Consider the following 19,771-nt stretch of genomic DNA (forward strand, 5'->3'; position numbering starts at 1 on the left):
ACACAATACACAGAAAAATATATGGATCTTCCGTTCTAATAGAATTATTTCCTCTCTTATGACCCTCTTTTGAACAGGCTATTGTTTATATACAGATAACTTTTTATTCAAGTCCAACATTGGCAGATGCCACTGCTGATGAAGAACTGACACTGTCGGTACTATAAGGGTCACTCGACAGGACGTGCCAGCAAAAATAAGAGGAACTAAACTGAAAAAAGGTAAAAAGTCAAAAAGAATTCTGGATCGATATACTAAAATGAGAATTAAACAATGGTAAAAAATCTGAGTACAATGCTGATGATTCTAATGATTAAATGAAACTAGAGGAAAAAGAAATGTTATTTTCTGAGTACAATCTGATGATTTATGATGAAAGTTTAAATCAGGAGGAAAAGAAATGTATAAACTGAAAGCAGTTGCAGATTATAATGAAACATGGGTGGAGTTGATTTGTCAGATAACCTCTTGGTTCATTTTTCGACCACAAGAAATAGACTGAAGAAATATTACAAGAAAAAGTATTGCGATGTTACATATAGAGCCCTTGGTGGAGGGTTGTGAAGACGTGAGTTTATTTTTGAGGATTAGTGAAAGACTGATTATGAAATATGCAGAAGAAAGACCTGTTCTCTTATGCCGGCCCCCATGACTTGCAGAGAAACCTTCACAGCCAATTGGCAGGCACTTTCCTGGGTATTGTCCACCTACAGATAAAAAGAAGAGGCCACAAAGGACTTGTGCCTCAGTGCGGAAGAACAAAATAAGGGATAGCTCATATTGGGATGTAAGGACTGTGAAGTAGGATTGTGTGTAGCCCCTTGCTTTAGAGATTGGCATACAAAAGAATAATAGTGCATGTATGTATAATATTTTTCATTCAGTATTATGTAGTCTCTTGAAACAAAAAATTATAGTATTAATTGTTTTTTTTTATTCCAACATTTAATAAAATTCCTAAAATGATATTGTTTATGATACATAAAAGTTTGTTCATACTTACCTGGCAGATATATATATAGCTGTATTTCTGAAGTCCGACAGAAATTCAAAAACTTCCGGCACACACAGTGGTCGGCCAGGTGGTTAGTACCCATTCCCGCCCCTGGGAGGTGGGTATCAGGAACCATTCCCATTTTCTATTCATAATTTTTATTTCCACTGTCCCTGAGGGGAGGTGGGTGGGTACTTAATTATATATCTGCCAGGTAAGTATGAACAAACTTTATTGTATCATAACAATATCATTTTGTTCATGAAACTTACCTGTCAGATATATATATAGCTGAATCCCACCGTTGGAGGTGGGAAGGGACAGAATAGAAGGATTTTGGGAAACAAATGCATGCAGATGATTTACATCTTGGTTCCACCTGTTAGCATTGCTGGCTTCGTGGTTATTGCCACGTAAGTCTGCTTGTGCTACTAGAGTTGCCAGCGAGGTAGAGACCTATATAGCTGGTGCACTCCAGATGATCTGTCAACAGGGGCGAGACCACGACGTGACTAGACCATATTGACCATACCATGAGGGCTAAGAAAGTAAAGAAATATATATATAAAAATATATATCACCACCTGACCAACCTAGCCAAAGTTAAGGTGTGTTAACTAAGGCTTAAGAGTTAAGAAGTCACCGTGTCGCGACTCAACTACTAAATTAAGAGCTCTTCCTAACCAATTTTCTACAGGATAGGATGAGTGGTACTACTTGCCCCAAGATTGTGTCTGCAGACCACGTATGGCCCTAGCGAGCAGCAGATCTCATATGCCATCTTTCACATCTCGCAGGGAGTGTGAATTGAACACAGAGTTGCTTCGCTAAAACATGGTACTCAGGTGTTGCTGAGTGCCATGCTCTGTTGAAATGCTTCCGAGGCCGCGCCTCACCTCGTGAGCAATTCAAATCAAAAGATTTCAAATCTTTGTGCCAACTCAATGAGAGCTTTTTTTTTTTTTTTTTTTTTTTGAAAGAACTCCTTAACAATAAAGCCAGGGTGTTCTTCGATATGGGCAAGTCTGGTCTTTTCGGAACACTGCAGATTGTCCGTACGACTTCAACTTTCTTGAGTTTTATGTAGATAAAACTTGAGAGACCTGACAGGGCACAGGACTCTCTCTGGCTCCTGCCCAATAACTTGTGCCATCCTTGATTCCAAGCTCCTGGCCCAAGAACAAGACGGTTTTCCATTCTTAGGCCACAACGGAAGGCTTAGAGAACGCACCGCCTTGTGTTCTCTAATGCCAAAACTTCTGACGATGGCTGAAAACCTCACTAACCCTCTTTTTGTCGTATCTAGGGTGGTTAGAAAAGGCCTTCCTGATCACGTGCAAGAAGTTAACAGGTAGGAGATGTTCGAATGCTTTGACATCAAGAACTTCAGACTATGTCTAAGTTCCATATTGAAAGCTTCGATCTGGACATGCACATTCAGTCAGTCTGTACTAAAGTCAGGTGACCGACCAGTTGACCAGTCACAAACGAATCAAGGACAGCAAGGCTGTACCCTGAAGGCCATAAGGCACTATTCTTCGCTGAAGGATGAGTGTCTGGACTGCCTGGGCGATTCAAGCTAAGCAAACCTTGGGGTATGAACGCAACCCAACGTCGTTAGCGAATCAACTCCTGAGCCACTCCTGACTCGAGCTTCTGGTGCCAGGAGAAAGGAGCGAGGAGCAAAAAGGCGATTCAGTCCCGAAGGACGAATGCCTGACAGTCCGACCTGGTCTCATGTTAAACGATCATCGGGGGTGTGTAAACGCAACTGACTTCGTCAACAAGAAACTCAGGGCTACTATGTGTCTCCTCATCTCGCACGATGTCTGACTCCGAGAAAAACAGGTGAGACAAAAAGTAGATGGTGAGCGAGTTTCGAGATTCCAGAACTCAAAGATCGTGAAGGGCTTTGTTTGTTTGACAGAAGCAAATCTCTGAGCCCAAAGGCCGTCAACAACATATCTGCGTGTCTTTAATAGTTGTGACTGCCAGCTTATCCCATTCTTCAAACGGAAAGGGAAGACGGCAATCTTATGCTGTCAACATATCGATATTCTGAACGTAGTCAGACTCAGAGCGGAGAGGTTATAGGTACCTTTCGTGTTAAAGTAGACCGACTCTCTCGGAAAAGGTCCTTGGAAGGACGTGACCTCTGTGAATCTAGGATCTTGAAGGCCAACATGGGGCGATTAGCGTCATTGTCGCTCCCTGTGATGGTATAAATCATCTTATTACATTTCCTAAGCGTTTGAAAAAGGGGAAAAGAGACTAAACATCCATCCCTGTTCAATATCATAGCGAAGAGATGTATGAAAGGACGTCCCTAAAGTCTCCATAACTCTCAACATACTTCTAAAGAAAGATTCCACTCGGAAGTCAGTAGTTGCTGCCGTCGATCGAGACGATTCGTACGGACTTTTGCAATCCTGTCACGAACCTCTAGAGGATCGTTACATTCTACGCCTGTTGTTATAATAGGCTCTTTCTCGTAAACCCGAACAGGGACCGAGAGAAGATACTTCCTAAGATATGAGAGAGCTGTGGAAGATCAGAGTTGATATGGACCACTGGTTCCAAAAAACTCGTTTCCAGGACTGGAGGGACGACAGAATTGCTTCCACTTCTTTCAGATTATGTATCCAGGACATACTGAAACCCTCTCCAGATGTCCGGAACACACTTCTTTCTATCACCTTCAAGTGATACTTAACGCACCGAGAGATGTTCAGAATCATTCCTGATCTTTAATAAAATTTCAGTTTCCCGGTAGGAAAAAACTGTAGAAGGTCTGAATTGCAGTCTATTCAGGGAAACAAACTTCTTTAGGAAGGAAATGGTCCCCAGCAAGCTCATCCATTCCCTCACACAGTATGTTTACTTCCCTAAAATGACAATTTGTCGAAAATTGCATTTTTCCTAACTATACAAACCTGAGGTCCTTTAACAATAGGAAGTAGCTAGCGGCAGCTGGAACGGTCGTAAGCTTCGAACAAGGGGAGGGGGAACGGTAGTTAACTGCTTGTCCGATCGTCGCGCGGCTGGGAGGTAAACAAATCACTTTTGCTTTTGGCCCATGCAAAATACGCAGAGTGAGGGGTGGCATGAGGAGGGACTATATGTAAAGGACCTCAGGTTTGTATAGTTAGGAAAAATGCAATTTTCGACAAATTGTCATTTGTTTCCGATACGTAATACAAACATCGGTCCTTTAACAATAGGAAGACTCACTTCTTGGTGGGAGGAATCTGAGTCTTTGATGAACAGACTGGTGTTCGTCCATCCCTGGAATGCCTCCCTGGTCGTAAGAGCGAGGGAGGGATCCAAGCCTCTGTCCGATTGATCGGGGTGTGCACCGCAGGATCAATGGTCAGACCTCTGGGCCGAGTACTAGAGAGGCAAGCGTATCTCTTCGTACCAGCATTGTAAGAACTTTTTCCTTTACATGAGCAAATATAAAGTAATGGGTTTGTCTCATGTAGGCATCCACTTTCTCCCCCTTGTTGGAGAAAGTGGTGGATATACACTCCTATCTCTGGTTAAAGAGATAGGATGGAGCTCTGTTGATAGCTTACCTGCATCTGACTCCCTTCCAGCGTGGTAACGACCGTATCCCTCTGCCCACAGGTAGAGGTAGAGAAAGATGGTGAAGAGAAGCCAGTCACTCTCTCATTCGCACATTCATTCTCCCAGTCATACCAGGAATCGATGCTGTTCTGCCTGCTCGGGTGCTGGGTAAGCTTACACAACGTGTTGAGCAGCCACCACAGGTCCCAAGGAAAAAGTATCCAAGGACTTGTGGGCAATACCGCCCGAAGGTAGAAGGACTGTGAAGGTGGTCTGGTTGGCCCAGACACCTGCCTTCAGGACCTGCGCCACGGAGAAGTTCTTACGGAACGCTAAGGAGGGTCCGATACCTCTGACTTCGTGGGCTCTCGGTCGGAGCGTACGGATGTCGTCGCTACCATCAGCTTCGTACGCTCTCCTGATCACCTCACGCAGCCAGAAAGAAAGCGTGTTCTTGGAAACTTCTTTCTTGGTAACCCCAGTGCTAACGAAGAGGCGTCGACACTCAGGCCTGAGGTGTCGAGTTCTCTTCAGAATAGCGCCGTAGCGCCCTCACAGGACAAAGCAGCATCTCATCCGCATCGTTATCGGTGAAGTCCAGAAGGGAGGGGATCGTGAAAGACTCGAACCTGTCGTCAGGGATCGACGGATTCTGAGTCTTGGCTACGAAGTTCGGGACGAATCGAGCGTCACGGATCCCCAGCCTCTGGTGTGTTTACCATCATAAGAAAGACCATGTAGTTCCCCTACTCTCTTCGCCGATGCCGATGCCGGGCCAGCAAGAGAGGGTCTTGAGGGTCAGATCCCTGTCTGACGACTCTCGGAGTGGCTCGAAGGGTCTTCGAGTCAAACTCCTAAGGACGAGAGTCACATCCCACGCAGGGGGCCTGAGTTCCCTGGGTGGGCAAGACCTTTCGAAGCTCCTCATTAGCAAGGAGATCTCGAACGAATTCGAGATGTCCAGTCCCCTCAGTTTTTAGGACGAGAGCCAGGGCGGCTCTATATCCTTTAACTGTGGGTACTGAGAGAGCTTCTCTCGGCGAAGAAACACGAGGAAATCCGCTACCTGCTGAAGAGTGGCTCTGAAGAGGAGACAGACCCTGTCTACGACACCAACCACAGAAGACGGCCCACTTCCCCTGGTACACAGCTGCAGAGGACTGTCGGACGTGTCCAGCCATCTCTGTTGCTGCGCTACGAGAAAAGTCCTCTCGTTCGCAAGAGATGGTGGATAACAGCCAGCCGTGAAGTTGAGGACTGGACTGCTTGGTGGTACCAGTTCTACGTGTGGCTGGGCTAGAAGGTTGTGCCAACTGGGTAGCTCTCTCGTGCGTCCGCAAGAAGAGCCAGCAGTCGGATACCAAACTGGGCTTGAGGCCGTTTGGGAGCCACCAGGATCATTCTGAGATTGGGAGTGACCAGCGCTCGACTGATCACTTTCCGAATCAGACAGAAGGGAGGGAAGGCGTAGGCGAAGAGGTTGTCCCAGGGGTGTTGGAGAGCGTCCTCTGCAGCTGCCCATGGGTCCGGCACGGCTGAAAAGAAAACCTGAAGTTTTCTGTTGTGCCGGGTGGCGAACAGGTCTACGACCGTCGCACAGGTTGAAGAGCCTTTCCGCCACGTCTTGTGTAGAGACCATTCGGTCCCTATCACCTGAATCCCGACGGCTGAGCTTGTCCGCTACTACATTCCTCTTGCCTGGAATGTAGCGTGCTGACAGCTCTATCGAGTGAGCCGTGGCCCACTCGTGCACCTGCACCGTCAACTGATGGAGCGGAAGAGACACTAGCCCCCCTGCTTGTTGACATATGCCACTACGTGTGTTGTCGCACATCAATACCACTGAGTGTCCCACCAAGCGGTCCTGAAACTCTCGGAGAGCGTTGAACGCCGCCTTGAGTTCCAGGACATTGATGTGAAGGTGCTTTTCGTGATGGTCCCACACACCTGCAGTCAGCAACTCCTCCAGGTGTGCGCCCCATCCTTCGTCGATGCGTCTGAGAACAGAAGCATCTCCTGGGGGGGGAGTGCGTATGGGCACTCCTCTTAAGAGGTTCTTGTCGTCGAGCCACCAGCTAGGTCCCTGCCTCACCTTGTCCGTGAATAGCCACGGGAAAGTAAGGAGGATCCTTGGCCTGAGACCAACTCTCCCTTAGCCTCCACTGGAGAGACCGCAGGTGAAGACACCCGTGAGGGACTAACTTCTCGATTGACGACAGATGGCCATCACGACTTGCCATTGCTGTGCTGCCTGTTCCTGCCGAGACAGGAACCGGCCGGCTGCCTCCCTGAATTTGCTGATACGGCAAGTCTGCGGGAAAGACCTGCCCTGCTACCGTGTCTATCAGCATACCCAGTACTTCATCTTCTGCTTGGGTTCGAGCGGGAGCTCGCCAGGACTAGCCAATCGTCGAGATACCTCAGAAGAACTATCCCGTGCGAATGGGCCCAAGCTGACACCAGAGTGAACACTCGCTTGAACACCTCGTGGGGCGTTGAGAGACCGAAACAAAGTGCCCTGATTGGTACACCGTCCCGTCGAAGATGAAGCGGAGGGTACTTCTGAGGACTGATGGATGGGTATTTGAAAATACGCGTCCTTCAAGTCCACTGAAAGCATGAAATCGCTTCCCCCTGATCGAGTCGAGCACCGAGCGTGCCGACTCCATCGTGAACCGCGTCGTGCGAACGAAGCGGTTCAGGGGAGAGAGGTCTATCACCGGACGCCACCCCCCGCCCCCCCGATGCCTTCTCCACTAGGAAGAGGCGGCTGTAAAAGCCCGGTGACTGGTCCTCCACGATTTCTACAGCTCGTTTCGCCAGCATGGTCTTGATCTCCTGTCGAAGAGCGTTGTCCTTTGCTGATCCCCGGACATAGGTCTGTAGATGGACCGGTTTGGAGATGAGGGGGGGCCGAGACTCGAAGGTAGTAAGATACCCCTCCCGAAGGACGTCTACTATCCAGTTCTCGGCGCCGTAGCGCTGCCAAGTCGCCCAATGTCTCGCCAGGCACCCCCCCACTTCCGGCAGCAGGTGACGGGGCAACGCCGTCCCTAGCGTTTCCCTCCTCGTTTCGACTTCTTTCCACCACCTCCTCGGGAAAGGAGGGTTGGGAGGAGGGCTGGTTACGCCTCCTTTAGCAGAAGTTGAAACAGCAGGAGTCCTTCACACGGGGCTTGGACGGTGCAACCGTCTTCGCCGCCTGGGAAGCGCTAGCCAGCTCTTTGGTTTTGGCCGCAGTCGCTCGAGATTGCCCAGTAACCTTCGAGACTGCCTGGTGAACTAAGAGGTCACTGTCGTCAGTGCGCCGCCTTTCCACCGCAGCGTCCACCATCTCTCCGGGAAAGAGAGCTGGGGTAACTCCTAATGGGTCCATTTCGAAGCCCCGAGTGCCGCCTCACGCCCAGGCACCCCTTGGTCACTCGGGTAAGGACTGCGTCCCTACGTCGAAGAAAAACCAAGTTGGCCCACAGGTTAGCAGTCTGATGGGCGAGGTAAGAGATCGCTCTTCCTCCAGACTGGCACAGTCTCCTAAAATAAGTGTCGTCTTCGAGAGCAGAACTCCCAGAGCCGGCCGCTACTTTGGATATTGTGAGGGACCACACCAATCCAACCAGGAAACTGCCTGGAACGCTGCCATAGCTGGTAGATTCCAGGGCAAGTGCCTCCTGCTGCGAGAACCATAGGTTCTCCGACAGGAGCTGCTGCAGGGACACACCTGGAGTCAGCCTCGCTAACTCCGGGTTAACCTGTTTCGGCAGTATCGGGTCTTCCGAAGGCACGTAAAATCGCCTCTGCCGCTGTAGAGGGGGAGGAAGCAGCTTAGAAGACCGTCCGATTTTAGCGAGTCCTCCCGTCCTGAGACGAGATTCTCCACCTGATCCAGGACTGATCTGCAAGCTCTGATCGCGGTAACCCCACCATCCATCATATTGGGTTCCCTCTTGGGACCCCAAAATGATTCGAGCCGGGACGTGGGCTCTGCCGGTGGTAGCGGCGATCCTTCCGCAAGGTCATTATGCTGACGAATCAGCTTAATGACTTCTGCAAAGTTCCTCTGTATCTCGGGAGTTACTGCGTCTTGTGGAGTAGGACCGTCCAGTCCCCTCTCCAGCAAGAGCATGTTCCCGCGATACTCCTCCTTCGGGAAGGAGGAACAAGCGACAGACCCCTGACGGTCGCCTCCAACTACTTGCGCGTATGTTCTGGTCGGTCCTAAAACCGTGCCTGAGCCATACGGCGTCATAGCCGGGTCACGAGCGGCGCCTCTCGTGATCACTCCTCAGTACCTCGCTCCTCCCGGTATAGCCCGAGGAGGTTGAAGGTATGGGAGAGGCAGACCTGACGCTCCCCCTCGCTCGCTGGCAGGACCAGCGTGCGTGGAGGGCTGCTGCTGATCGTCAACCCGCCGGTGGCGATCGAGCAGCAGGCCTAAGCCTTGCCGCTCGCCTGGGGCGATAGGCTCGGCTGAGAACGTCGAGACCGATCTCTAGCTCAGGCGAGCTGCCGCTGGTCACCGTCTCCGCCCGGTCCCATCGGGAGCGGCGGACGGGTGACCTGCTAGGCTCTCTGTCGCGTCGAGACCGGCCAGCGTCCTCTCGGCGCGTCGAGTCGCTGGTACCAGCCGTGGCTGGTACCGGCGGCCGCGGGACTCCTTCCTCGCCTCAACCCGTGGCTGGTCAGCGACCGTCACATCAGCCCGAGCAGCCAGTTGATCGCTGCGAGAGCGTCCACCTGGCCTGGCGAGAGTCGTGTCACGACTCTCGCCAGTCTTCTGCTCCGCGCCGCTGTCTTGACGGCGAGCGAGCTCGGACGTCAAACTTTTGGCTGAACGGTCTCCCGTGGAAGAGCGTCCACACTCGGTACTTCTCGCGAACGAGAAGCGGCCGAGACGGAACCTGGTTTAGCGGCAGAACCGCTAGCACCAGTGAGAACGCACCAGCCGAGGGGCTGGTGCACCTCTGGTCCCCGTCGTCTTCTTCTTTGCAGAAGAAGAGACGGGCCCCGTTCCCGAAGGAACAGGAGGACCAGCAGAAGAGCTCCCCGACTCGCCTGAGCGAGCCGGGCCCTTAGAAGATACCCGAAGGAGTCTTCTTAGGGGGGGAGAGGCAGCCTTCTTCTTCTTCGGCTGTTTTAGCCTTAGAAGTCGAAGGGGAGGAGAGGCAGCAGACGACGAAGAAGACGACGAAGACGACGACGACACCTTCTTCCTCTTCCTCTTCTTCTTCGCCAGGCTCCGCAGAACAGACGTCAGGTCTTCCATCCAGGAGGGAGAGCCGGGGCAAGTTGCCGAAGCAACAGGGCCCGACTTCACCTGTCCGGAAAGACCTGAGACTGTGACAGCACCACCACAGCAGGAACAACAGGAACAGGTCCGGGAACAGCAGGAACAGCAGAACATCATCTGAAAGGGAATGAGCAGCAGGACAGCAACAGGTACGGCAGCACGGCAGGTCCACAGGAGAGCCAGGCGTCCTGTCGGCAGCTACCGTCATCCTCGGCACTGGCGGCAGGTCCAGGGGGGTACTCTTGGGGCAGCGGAAGTCCGGGGTCGGCAATACAAAGAACCCAGGTGGCGGTGGCACCGTCCTCTTTGGTACGGCAGCAATCGGTTTTTGAATTGCAGCCGTGGGTGTTACCGACATTACGTGTGGTGTGTACACCAAGTGCGGTGGCATCTCATATGCTGGTGTAGAAATTGTAGTGGTAGTAGTGGTTACCGTACCATGAGTGACCACTGCCGACCCCAGCCAACCGCTGAATCACCCCACCCTGTATGCTAGGCACTCCCTGCAGTCCCAGCGACTCCCACACCTGTCCCAGGTCGTCCTTCGCTGATGGCACACCTGCGGAAGCAACAGTCGGGTTAGTTAGAGGGGTTCCTCACGCTTGGGGGGAGAAGAACCCCACCCAGAGCGTACGGAAGACCCCGAGTACAACTTGGACTTCCCGGGTAGCGGGCGCCCTCCTCCACACTCGACGGATCGAGAGAGGGAGAAGGACTCCGCTACCCCCCCCCGCATGGGGAAGGCGCGAAACGTGGGGGCTGGCCGGGGGGCAGGAAAGGGAGGCGAAGTGTCCGTTACCAAAGGAGTCACTGGACTTTCCGATGACTTCTTGGGCGGCCTAAGTCTCTTCCTGCCCTCGTACAGCACCCACTGCGCTCGGACCAATGCATACAAGTTACACATGGCTCGTTGCGGGAGCACTCTCGCCCCCGACAACGAGTACAAACCTCGTGTGGATCCACATCCACAAATGATCTGAATCCGCCGCATCTACGCCCCTCAGCCCGGGACACACTCTCACGGGCGACTGGGGCGCGGCGAAATCTCCATTTCTTGATCACTCATCATTAATGAACAAAAGAAATGCAAAGTACTTACAACAATTACTCTCAATCACACTAGGAAAAGAGGACAGATACTCAAAGCAAACGACAAAGCGGGCAGAGCGATGACGAGCACGTCCTAATCCACACACGGCCGAAAGCAAAAGTTGTTTGTTTACCTCCCAGTCGCGCGCGCAGCGACGATCAGACAAGCAGTTAACTACCGTTCTCCCCTTGTTCGAAGCTTACGAACCCGTTCCAAGCTGCCGCTAGCTACTTCCTATTGTTAAAGGACCGATGGTTTGTATTACGTATCGGAACAAAAAGGCTGCGCTTGCCTAAGCAGGAGAGCATATAATAGTGAAATGTTGCGGTAGACTCGTAGTCCTATACCGTGCGGTAACGAGCACCGAAAGGAGTAAGAGATATCTCTGAGAACATAGTAAGGCAAAACGAATGCAATGTTTATTCATTCATGTAAGAAATCCCCTCAATCTTAGGCTAAAGTCCGTGATTGTAGTGGGCAGAGCTACAGTTAGTCAGTCAATCCCGCAGGAAGAGAGAGAGACGTAACTGCCAGCACAGAGATACGGTTTAGTCAAGTCAATCCCGCAGGAGAGAGAGACGTAACCTACCGCGCATGACGAGCGAACGAGCTGGTACTGCTCGTTTGGACTGGCTGGTGGCGGAGAGGACAGTGACAGCAGCAGCTTACGATCGTCGTCTCTTACTTTATGCCTGGGTTGCCAGCTACCCTAGTTCTAACGACGAAATAGGTCCGTAATTTTTAGCATAAAGAGACTCTCAAGCTGGTATATTTAAGCGAAACAGAAAACGCTAAATATATAGATGCGTTCGTGTCGTCATAACACTACCATACAACGGTAAGATAAATCTCGGAAACTCCTGGAAGGCTGCAGGGAGTAACGATTAAATGTCCTTAAAATAATAGACAATAGACCTCTCGGTTGCCATCCGAAGAGGTAACTACAGCAAGCGTATATGACTTGAACCAACCAGTAGTAAAATAACGCAAGGCAAAATATATTATATTGCAATAAAGTTTTTTCATACTTACCTGGCAGACATATATACTATAGCTGAATTCGGAAATACAGCTACATACATATCTGACAGGCAAGTTTCATAAACAAAACTCAAGTGAATTGAACGCGGACAGCTCAAGCTTCTTATGTTATTGGACATAAGCGTTCATGACGTAGTCTACAAGTCTATTTCTTGTACGAGTCTGCGAATGATGAATGAGAGCTCTTCCGAATCTTGTCAATAAGAGCTTATCCGCTTACGCAATATAAAGTTAATGAGAAGTTTGTCAATGAGAACTAACCCATTTTACGGGACAAGAGATATTTTGTCAATGAGGGGGATACCCACTTACTTTGACAAAACGATAGTATATTGTCAATGGGGGAAATTCAATGAATTGACAAAACGTAATCCAGGAAGTCGAGCATTTTATTTTCGATTCCCGTCTCAAACGAGGAGGGGCAAGAATCCTGTTCAGAGACGGCTTACGACAGGTAGAACGACGATGTTCAATTCGGCAGCGTAGTCCCGACTAGGAACTAACAAAATCTATCATCTGAAAAGCCCTTTCAGATGGGCTAAAAAGCTTGCAAAATTATCCTGGGTAAGGAGGCAAATCTCCAACCAGCTTCTCTCCCATATCAAAATTTATTGGCAGTATGGCAAAGGAAGTCCTGTCTTGCGCTTTCCTGAAGAGCGTCCTTTTGATGAGTGCCTTTGCAAGAATCCTACTGAACGTTGCCGAGAGTCCTGCGTGCAGGACGTCGACTTTTACATAACCCATAGCTGCCTACCGCAAAGTCTTGACTGCGGTAGAGCAAAAGAGATCTTTCCTTGAGCTTTCCATAACTCCATCCAATCCTGGACTTTACGAAAAGCAATATTACTGACAGAGACCTCTATAATTCACGAAACCCGTGGTCTTGCTGGTTTCGAAAGAACGAAGTTGCCTTTTCCCCTTTAAGCTTCCTCCGAAGCACTGCTTACTCACATTCTTCGCAGGCGATGTAGAAGGGATCACCGAAGTTAGGTAAAAATCTTTAGACCCAAATCAGCTTGAAGACTTCAACAGAAACGTTCAGCCAGGCGACACACCTGCGTGCGCGCTCGGCGTCCACTGGCGAGCAGCGAGCACTCTCGGCAGTTCTCACTGGCGAGCAGCGAGCACTCTCGGCGTCCTGGCGTGCGCTCGCCATCGGCTGTCTACTGGTTCGCGCTGTTCTTGGCGTGCACCCGCGCGCGCCTGGCGTCCATCCGAACGTCCCGTCCAAGCCGAGCGTCAAAAAAAAGCGTGCAGAAAAGCGTCACGCTCCTGACAGGCGTCAAATGCAAGCGAAACTGCCTTACAGGGAAGAGCATTAGACATCTCGGAGAGAAAACCGACTGCACGAAGCAGTCTCGTGAATTGATCGTGTGAGAATACGCGGGGCGAGGAACGCCTTCTTATTCTCACAGCAACAAAGCTAGGACGTCCGCGCTCAAAAAAAGCGTCCTGCTAATATGACTTGCTTTCCCTTTTCTCGGTGGAAAGACGTACACAAGTTCAGGCGACGTTCCGCCTTCTTACTTCTCACTGCAAGCGCATGACGAGAGAGAGAGAGAGGACGTGAAACGTCCTCTTCTATAAAGCTTCTATTTAGAGGCGCGAGTCCTTCCGAAAGCTCCAAACCCTGCGCAGGGAGGACGCTTCGGAGGACGAGAAGCAATCCTTCAGGATTCGTGCACGCACTTTGGCAGCCTGGAGTAACTTCAGGTCTGCCGAAGGCACGTCAGATCGGTGGGAGTTCCTCGTAACCCTCCTTCGCTTTCGACATGCTCTCTCCCTGTTCCTGGGAGTCAAGCAGAGGTCCCGGCCTCGAGGCGAAATAAGGCCGATCTGACGCACCCTCCACTACACAAGGGGCACTGTCACTGCACTTAGCCACTTCACTTTTGCTCTCCAAAGCCAGCGCTTTCGATTCTAAGTTACGAATCGATAGAGTATCAGAGAAAGGTCAATACCCTCTACAGAAAACTGTTTAGGGCCCGAAGGCAAACATTACACGGTTAGGAGTAACAACTACAGAAGTAGCACTCTTCACCACAATGATAGGAGAGCGAGCACCTTAGATTCCAAGATACAGATGGAAATCTATAACGTAAAGGGCATTACCTCAACCGAGACATATTTATAGCCCGTAGGCCATACTACAGGGTTAGCAAAATAAGTCTACAGGTAGGTTAGCCCTACCCTGACTGTTTTTTTACTGATTGAATTGGCGTACATACCGAAATCATACGTCTTCCTTACGGAATTAGACAAAGTCTCACACTCCTTACATGACAAATCTCAACAAAGAAGCAAGACACTAGCCCTCGTGCATATCGAGTGCGGAACTACCGAAGCTTTCGGTAGCCACACCCTATCTTAGCAGACAACACCCTCTGAAACTAGCCTAACTAGATTCAGATATACAAAAATGAATCATATTCAAAACAATTTAAGATAGCGTATGCCTAGCCACAAATCCAAGTCAATGAAAATCAAAAGACAATTAGGATATTTAGCGGCCATGAAGTTTCCAAAATCCTAAGACGGAGGTACTGAAAACAGGTGTTTCCAGCACCGGCGACAGAAAAATTATGAATAGAAAATGGGAATGGTTCCTGATACCCGCCTCCCAGCGGCGGGAATGGGTACTAACCACCTGGCCGACCACTGTGTGTGCCGGAAGTTTTTGAATTTCTGTCGGACTTCAGAAAATACAGCTATATATATCTGACAGGTAAGTTTTCATGAACAAACTTAACTACAGTATGAATTATAAGCATAAAAATCAATATTAACTTTGAAAAACTATCATCAGTGCTATGATCTCTAATTTAACAAAAAAAAACGCGTGAACGGTATGTTAGCAGCGAGCTCATCCAGGGGGACGCTCAACAAGGTTTGTCTTATATACTAGTATAACACTACCTAGTTTCCTAATCACTACTGCACATGCCATACAAAGATCAAATCACTATATTTACCTCAATTTAAGTGAGCTACATATGTCTTGGCGAACTACACGTGTAGCTGTAGCTGTCACTGCAAGAATAGGAACCCTTGGAAATTTCTGCTTCAAAACACCAAGCTTCCTGAGAAAAAATATAGTAACTACAGTTTATAATTCTTCAACGGCTATATAAGTACTTGAATCTTATATCATCAAAGTGCATTATGTCGAAGACTCCTTCAAATTTACAGAATGATATCAGAGTTATGTACACATATCCAAGTGAAATTATATAAATTTACAGCAACTTTTCGTTATAAAAAAATATAAAAACATACTGCATAAAAATCAAAAACTACCCTTACATTTTAAAAAAATAAATTTTGAAAAGTTAACTGAAAACCTTACAAAAATTTAATCTAAGCAGCAGATTAACTCCACAAGAATGTAAAACACGCACAACTGTTCCTGTTTAAATTCCTCAAATAATTTTGAAAACATTTGCAAGTTTTAGACTGACCAAATTTCTGTTCGACAGTACAATAAAGATAATGACAAATCCTTTAAATAAATCTTGCACCTTTATCATGAATGCTTTCTGCCTGAACTCATCAGGTCAAGGTATTCATTTTGACCTTTTTACCAGGATTTCCATGGCCTTCCTAATAGCCTTTACCAGATACTTCCATATCAACTGCTTTTTTGACCAACTGTTCTTTATCCTTTCCATCAGATGTCTATACCATCTCTAACTTTAAGATCTCTGTCTTTTCCAAACCTCTTTATATATCTCTCCATTACTTCATCATTTATATTAAAATACCACCATGCTCCAGGCCTGAATCTTTAAGTTACACCATTACACCTATCTTAAATCTCCTTTATTTCCTTGGCAGTGGCCATATTTCTGATGCAAATACCACAGTTCTCAGGTAGCCACCATCATTTGCTCTCTCTATTAATGAAACATTATTTATCATACGTCAAGCTATCTCTTACCATTTCATCCATGCCATAGCTACTCTTTCTCAGTGGTCAGCTCCAGCTTGCTGATAAAGTGTTCATAAGATAAAAGAAAGGCTCTGCATATCCTAAGACCTGCCCTTCTATCAAAACAGGGTTCACAAATCCCCTATCTATCTATTTGCTCTTTTAGTACATTTTGGGCATAAAACAAAAAAATCTTTTACTTCATGTACATTCTGTAGTTCAGATGAGTTATTTTACTTTTGGTACACAGCACAAGGTTCTCCTCAACCCTACCCCATAATAACTATAGTCAGTCCTAATTGTACTTATTCCTTCCTATACCATCTTCTCCATATTTTTCCTTCCTATACCATCTTCTCCAATATTTTCTTAGTTCCTGAGGGTGGTCTTATTCCACTATACTCTTCTATTGTCGTGCATCCCCTTTTATTCTAAAATACGTCTACTCTAAAGTTCTCTTCCAACTTTCCTTTATTCAATTTTTTTATATGGATAGCTAGCTCTCCTGCTGCTGTTTGGTACTGGGACTTCCTTCATTTTCCATCAACACAAAGGACCTTTTACCCTCTTCAGCTGTTTTGTTCTCTAATAGTTTCTCTGTTATACCAATGCACTCCAGTCTGTATTAACTTCCTTAATTCAGGTTTTCAAAATACTACTTTCATCTTTCCAGTATAATGTTACTTTATATAATGTTACTTTCATCTTTAACTTCATAACTACCATCTTTGATAATGGACTGCCCATCCCACACAAACTTTAACAAGATTAAGCAAGTTCAAAATAGAAATCTTATGTGAAGGTTTACATAAAAGGACAATAAAATTTTGCATAATAACTCAAGTAAAAGAGAAAAATGCACAAGTGAATGAAACTGCATATAAAACCTTACTGTTATTACATCTGAGAAACTGGTTAATAGTGGGATGACATAAAAATACCTTTAATTATGGAATTTTGTAAAAAGACTTAGATCTTTTGATGCATTTCTTACTGAAAAATGTCATTGGTCTAACATGGATTAATTTACTCAGTCTCTTCACTCTATTACAGTCTTTTTAATAATTCTGCCTCTTATTCATAAGGATTCTTCTCACACAAAGCTCCCTGTGAAAAGGAATTTTCCTAGAAGTATATATCATGAACATTACATGCTTAGCTCCGTTTACATTTTTAAATTGAATAAATTTCATAACTAGTTAATAAGATTACCCTTACCGCTTAAATAAAGAAGAAAGATAAAAATGAAATCAATCATACCTGTAAGAACTACGAAAGTCGTGTCCCCACTGACTGACACAATGAGCTTCATCAATGGCGAAAAGAGAAATTCCTTTCTTATTGTCTAGAGTTACCAAACAATCTGAACATGCTGCAAAGAAAAAAGGAAACTGTTAGAAAGAACTACATTTCATCTCTAAAAAAAATTATCCTCAAAAGCTAAGCAAATGAATAGGCTGTATATAAAACCTTAACCAATATTCTGTTGGCTTATCTGACGACTCAACTTGGCAATCACTTGGTTAGTTCTGATTTTTACCATACCACGAGTCAGAAGTCTATGAACGGAGACACAGAAATACCCATCCTGACACTTAAATTTCTAAAACAATAAAGTGACTGAACAGGGCAGTTTTCCCTAGGGAAATATATCTTATCTTTTTAAGAGCAAAGTATAATATAATCCCTCATTAGAATTCATTTTTCTCAAAATCAGTACTCCATATTTTCAAGCCTTTTTTCAATCATTATCTTCAGTATGCAACCCCTCTTGTCTTAAGATACTATTCAAATTAGCTGTCAATGATCACCAATTAAGAATAGAATAGTACTGTGTGTCTACAATAAAATGACAAAATTTCCATTAATTTTGTATTTTTCATAGCAAACAAACCTGAGGCCTTAACATTAAGATAAATCTTCTGCTGCCAGCTGGGACCGGTTAAAAACAATAAAAAATTGTAATGCAAGGAATCTGTGGCATCTGGAAGAGAGTTGGAGACCACAATTAGTCTTTCTTCCCACCCAGGATGAAAGGCTGGCCAGAGGTGGGCAGCAGTGTCAAGACCTTAGGTTTGTTAGCAATGAAAAACACATTTATAAAAAATCTGTCATTTGTTCATACGTGGAACAAACCTTCAGCCTTAACATTAGGATAGACTCACACTTGGAGGGTGGAATGAGAATCCTGAACCAACTGAGGTTCAGCACACTTGATCATTCTTCTTAGACATGAGGATTCTAAAGAAGAGGACCTAAGCCTTTGAGAAGTTAGATATGGATATCAACACCCAGTCCACTGGGTTTAAATACTACAATGAAAAATGTCCAGATTCACTGCATATACCGAAGTCAAAAAAAACTATATCTGTTCAAGCAAAAAAGCATGTTAGCCACAAGAAACGTGTCTGTCACCACCCCTCACTCCCCCTGCCGGAGAGAGGAGTTGAAGTTACCAAGAAGACGATTTGTATAGTGTATGAACAGAAAGTGCTGTCACATTATGTTCGAGCATACGATGTGCCTATTCTTTAAACTGCCTGTAGGTATTGAAGAAATGAGAAAAAGGGAAAAAAAAAAAGACCAGTCATCTCACTCATTCCCTCCTCCAGACTATCCTCTTAGGCAAGATACGAATTGTCCTGCCAGGGGCACTGGATGAGCTACACTTGTTGATTGGCCACCATTAGACCCAAGGAAAAAGTGTTCAAGGACCTGTGGGCAACATCCTTCAGGTACAAGAAAGTGAAAATGGTTTGATGCAGTCAGGAACCACCATTCAAAAGTCTATAAAAGAGTTAAGTTCTTAAATGCCAGGGAGGATCCTACTCCTCTGATTCATGTGGTTCTGTATGCACAGTATTGGTGACAGAACTTGACAATGAGCATTAGGCTTGGCTCATCACCTCATGTAGTAGTTAAATGAAAGGGTATTCTAGGACACCTCTTTCTTGGCCAGGCTTGTGTTAACAAAAAGTCTACAACAACTAGGCTCTAGGTGATTAGACTGTCCCCATTCCTTTGACAGTTGGGTGACTGATGTCTCTTTTCTGCAGTCATCCTGTTGTTCACACCTGGTGGGACAGTGGCCTTAACAAGGAAACGAGGTGTATGTATTTCCAAAGACCTGATCTAGATATAAATATGCCATAACCTCAAGTCTAGAAATACAGATAAGAGAGTGACCACAAGTTTATCAAATTCCTTGCCAGAGTCACTACCTACCATCCTCATCGTTCCTCTCAATGAGGATCCCCAAATGTGTACTAGACACAGGTGTTTAAAATGATATTGTAATGATACAATAAGTTTGTTTCATACTTACCTGGCAGATATATATATAGCTGTATTTTCCGAAGCTGTATTTTCCGAAGTCCGACAGAAATTAAAAACTTACGACACACGTAGTGGGAGTCAGGTGGTTAGTACCCATTCCCGCTGCTGGGAGGCAGGTTATCAGGAACCATTCCCATTTTTCTATTCATAATTTTTATTTCCACCTGTCTCCTGAGGGGAGGTGGGTGGGTACTTTAAATTATATATATCTGCCAGGTAAGTATGAACAAACTTTATGTATCATTACAATATCATTTTGTTCATGAAACTTACCTGTCAGATATATATATAGCTGAATCCCACCTTTGGTGGTGGGAAAGAGACAGAATAGAATTTTAGGAAACATATACATGCATTTAATTGATATCTTGGTTCCTTACCTGTTAGCATAGCTGGCTTCGTGGTTTACTTACTGCCACATAAGTCTTGCTTGTGCTACTAGAGTGCCAGCGAGGTAGAGACCTATAAAGCTGGTGCACTCAAGATGATCTGTCAACGGGGCGTGACCACGATGTGACTAGACCATTG

The 19,771-nt window shown here is 46.7% G+C and overlaps 1 protein-coding gene across 2 annotated transcripts in view; it reads right to left on the reverse strand.

Annotated features, from left to right (window-relative positions):
• Positions 1-19,771, reverse strand: part of LOC135212025 (bifunctional 3'-5' exonuclease/ATP-dependent helicase WRN-like) — a 279,239-nt gene that overhangs the window by 204,065 nt on the left and 55,403 nt on the right. For both annotated transcript variants that reach the window (XM_064245317.1, XM_064245319.1), the window contains exons 6-7: positions 17,168-17,279; positions 14,952-15,059 (exon numbers count right to left, since the gene is read on the reverse strand). In XM_064245317.1, coding sequence (XP_064101387.1) covers positions 14,952-15,059; positions 17,168-17,279 — 220 coding nt within the window. The remainder of the gene's footprint in view (positions 1-14,951; positions 15,060-17,167; positions 17,280-19,771) is intronic.

The sequence above is a fragment of the Macrobrachium nipponense genome, chromosome 40 (genome assembly GCF_015104395.2).
Source record: "Macrobrachium nipponense isolate FS-2020 chromosome 40, ASM1510439v2, whole genome shotgun sequence".
Classification (NCBI taxonomy): Eukaryota; Metazoa; Arthropoda; class Malacostraca; order Decapoda; family Palaemonidae; genus Macrobrachium; species Macrobrachium nipponense.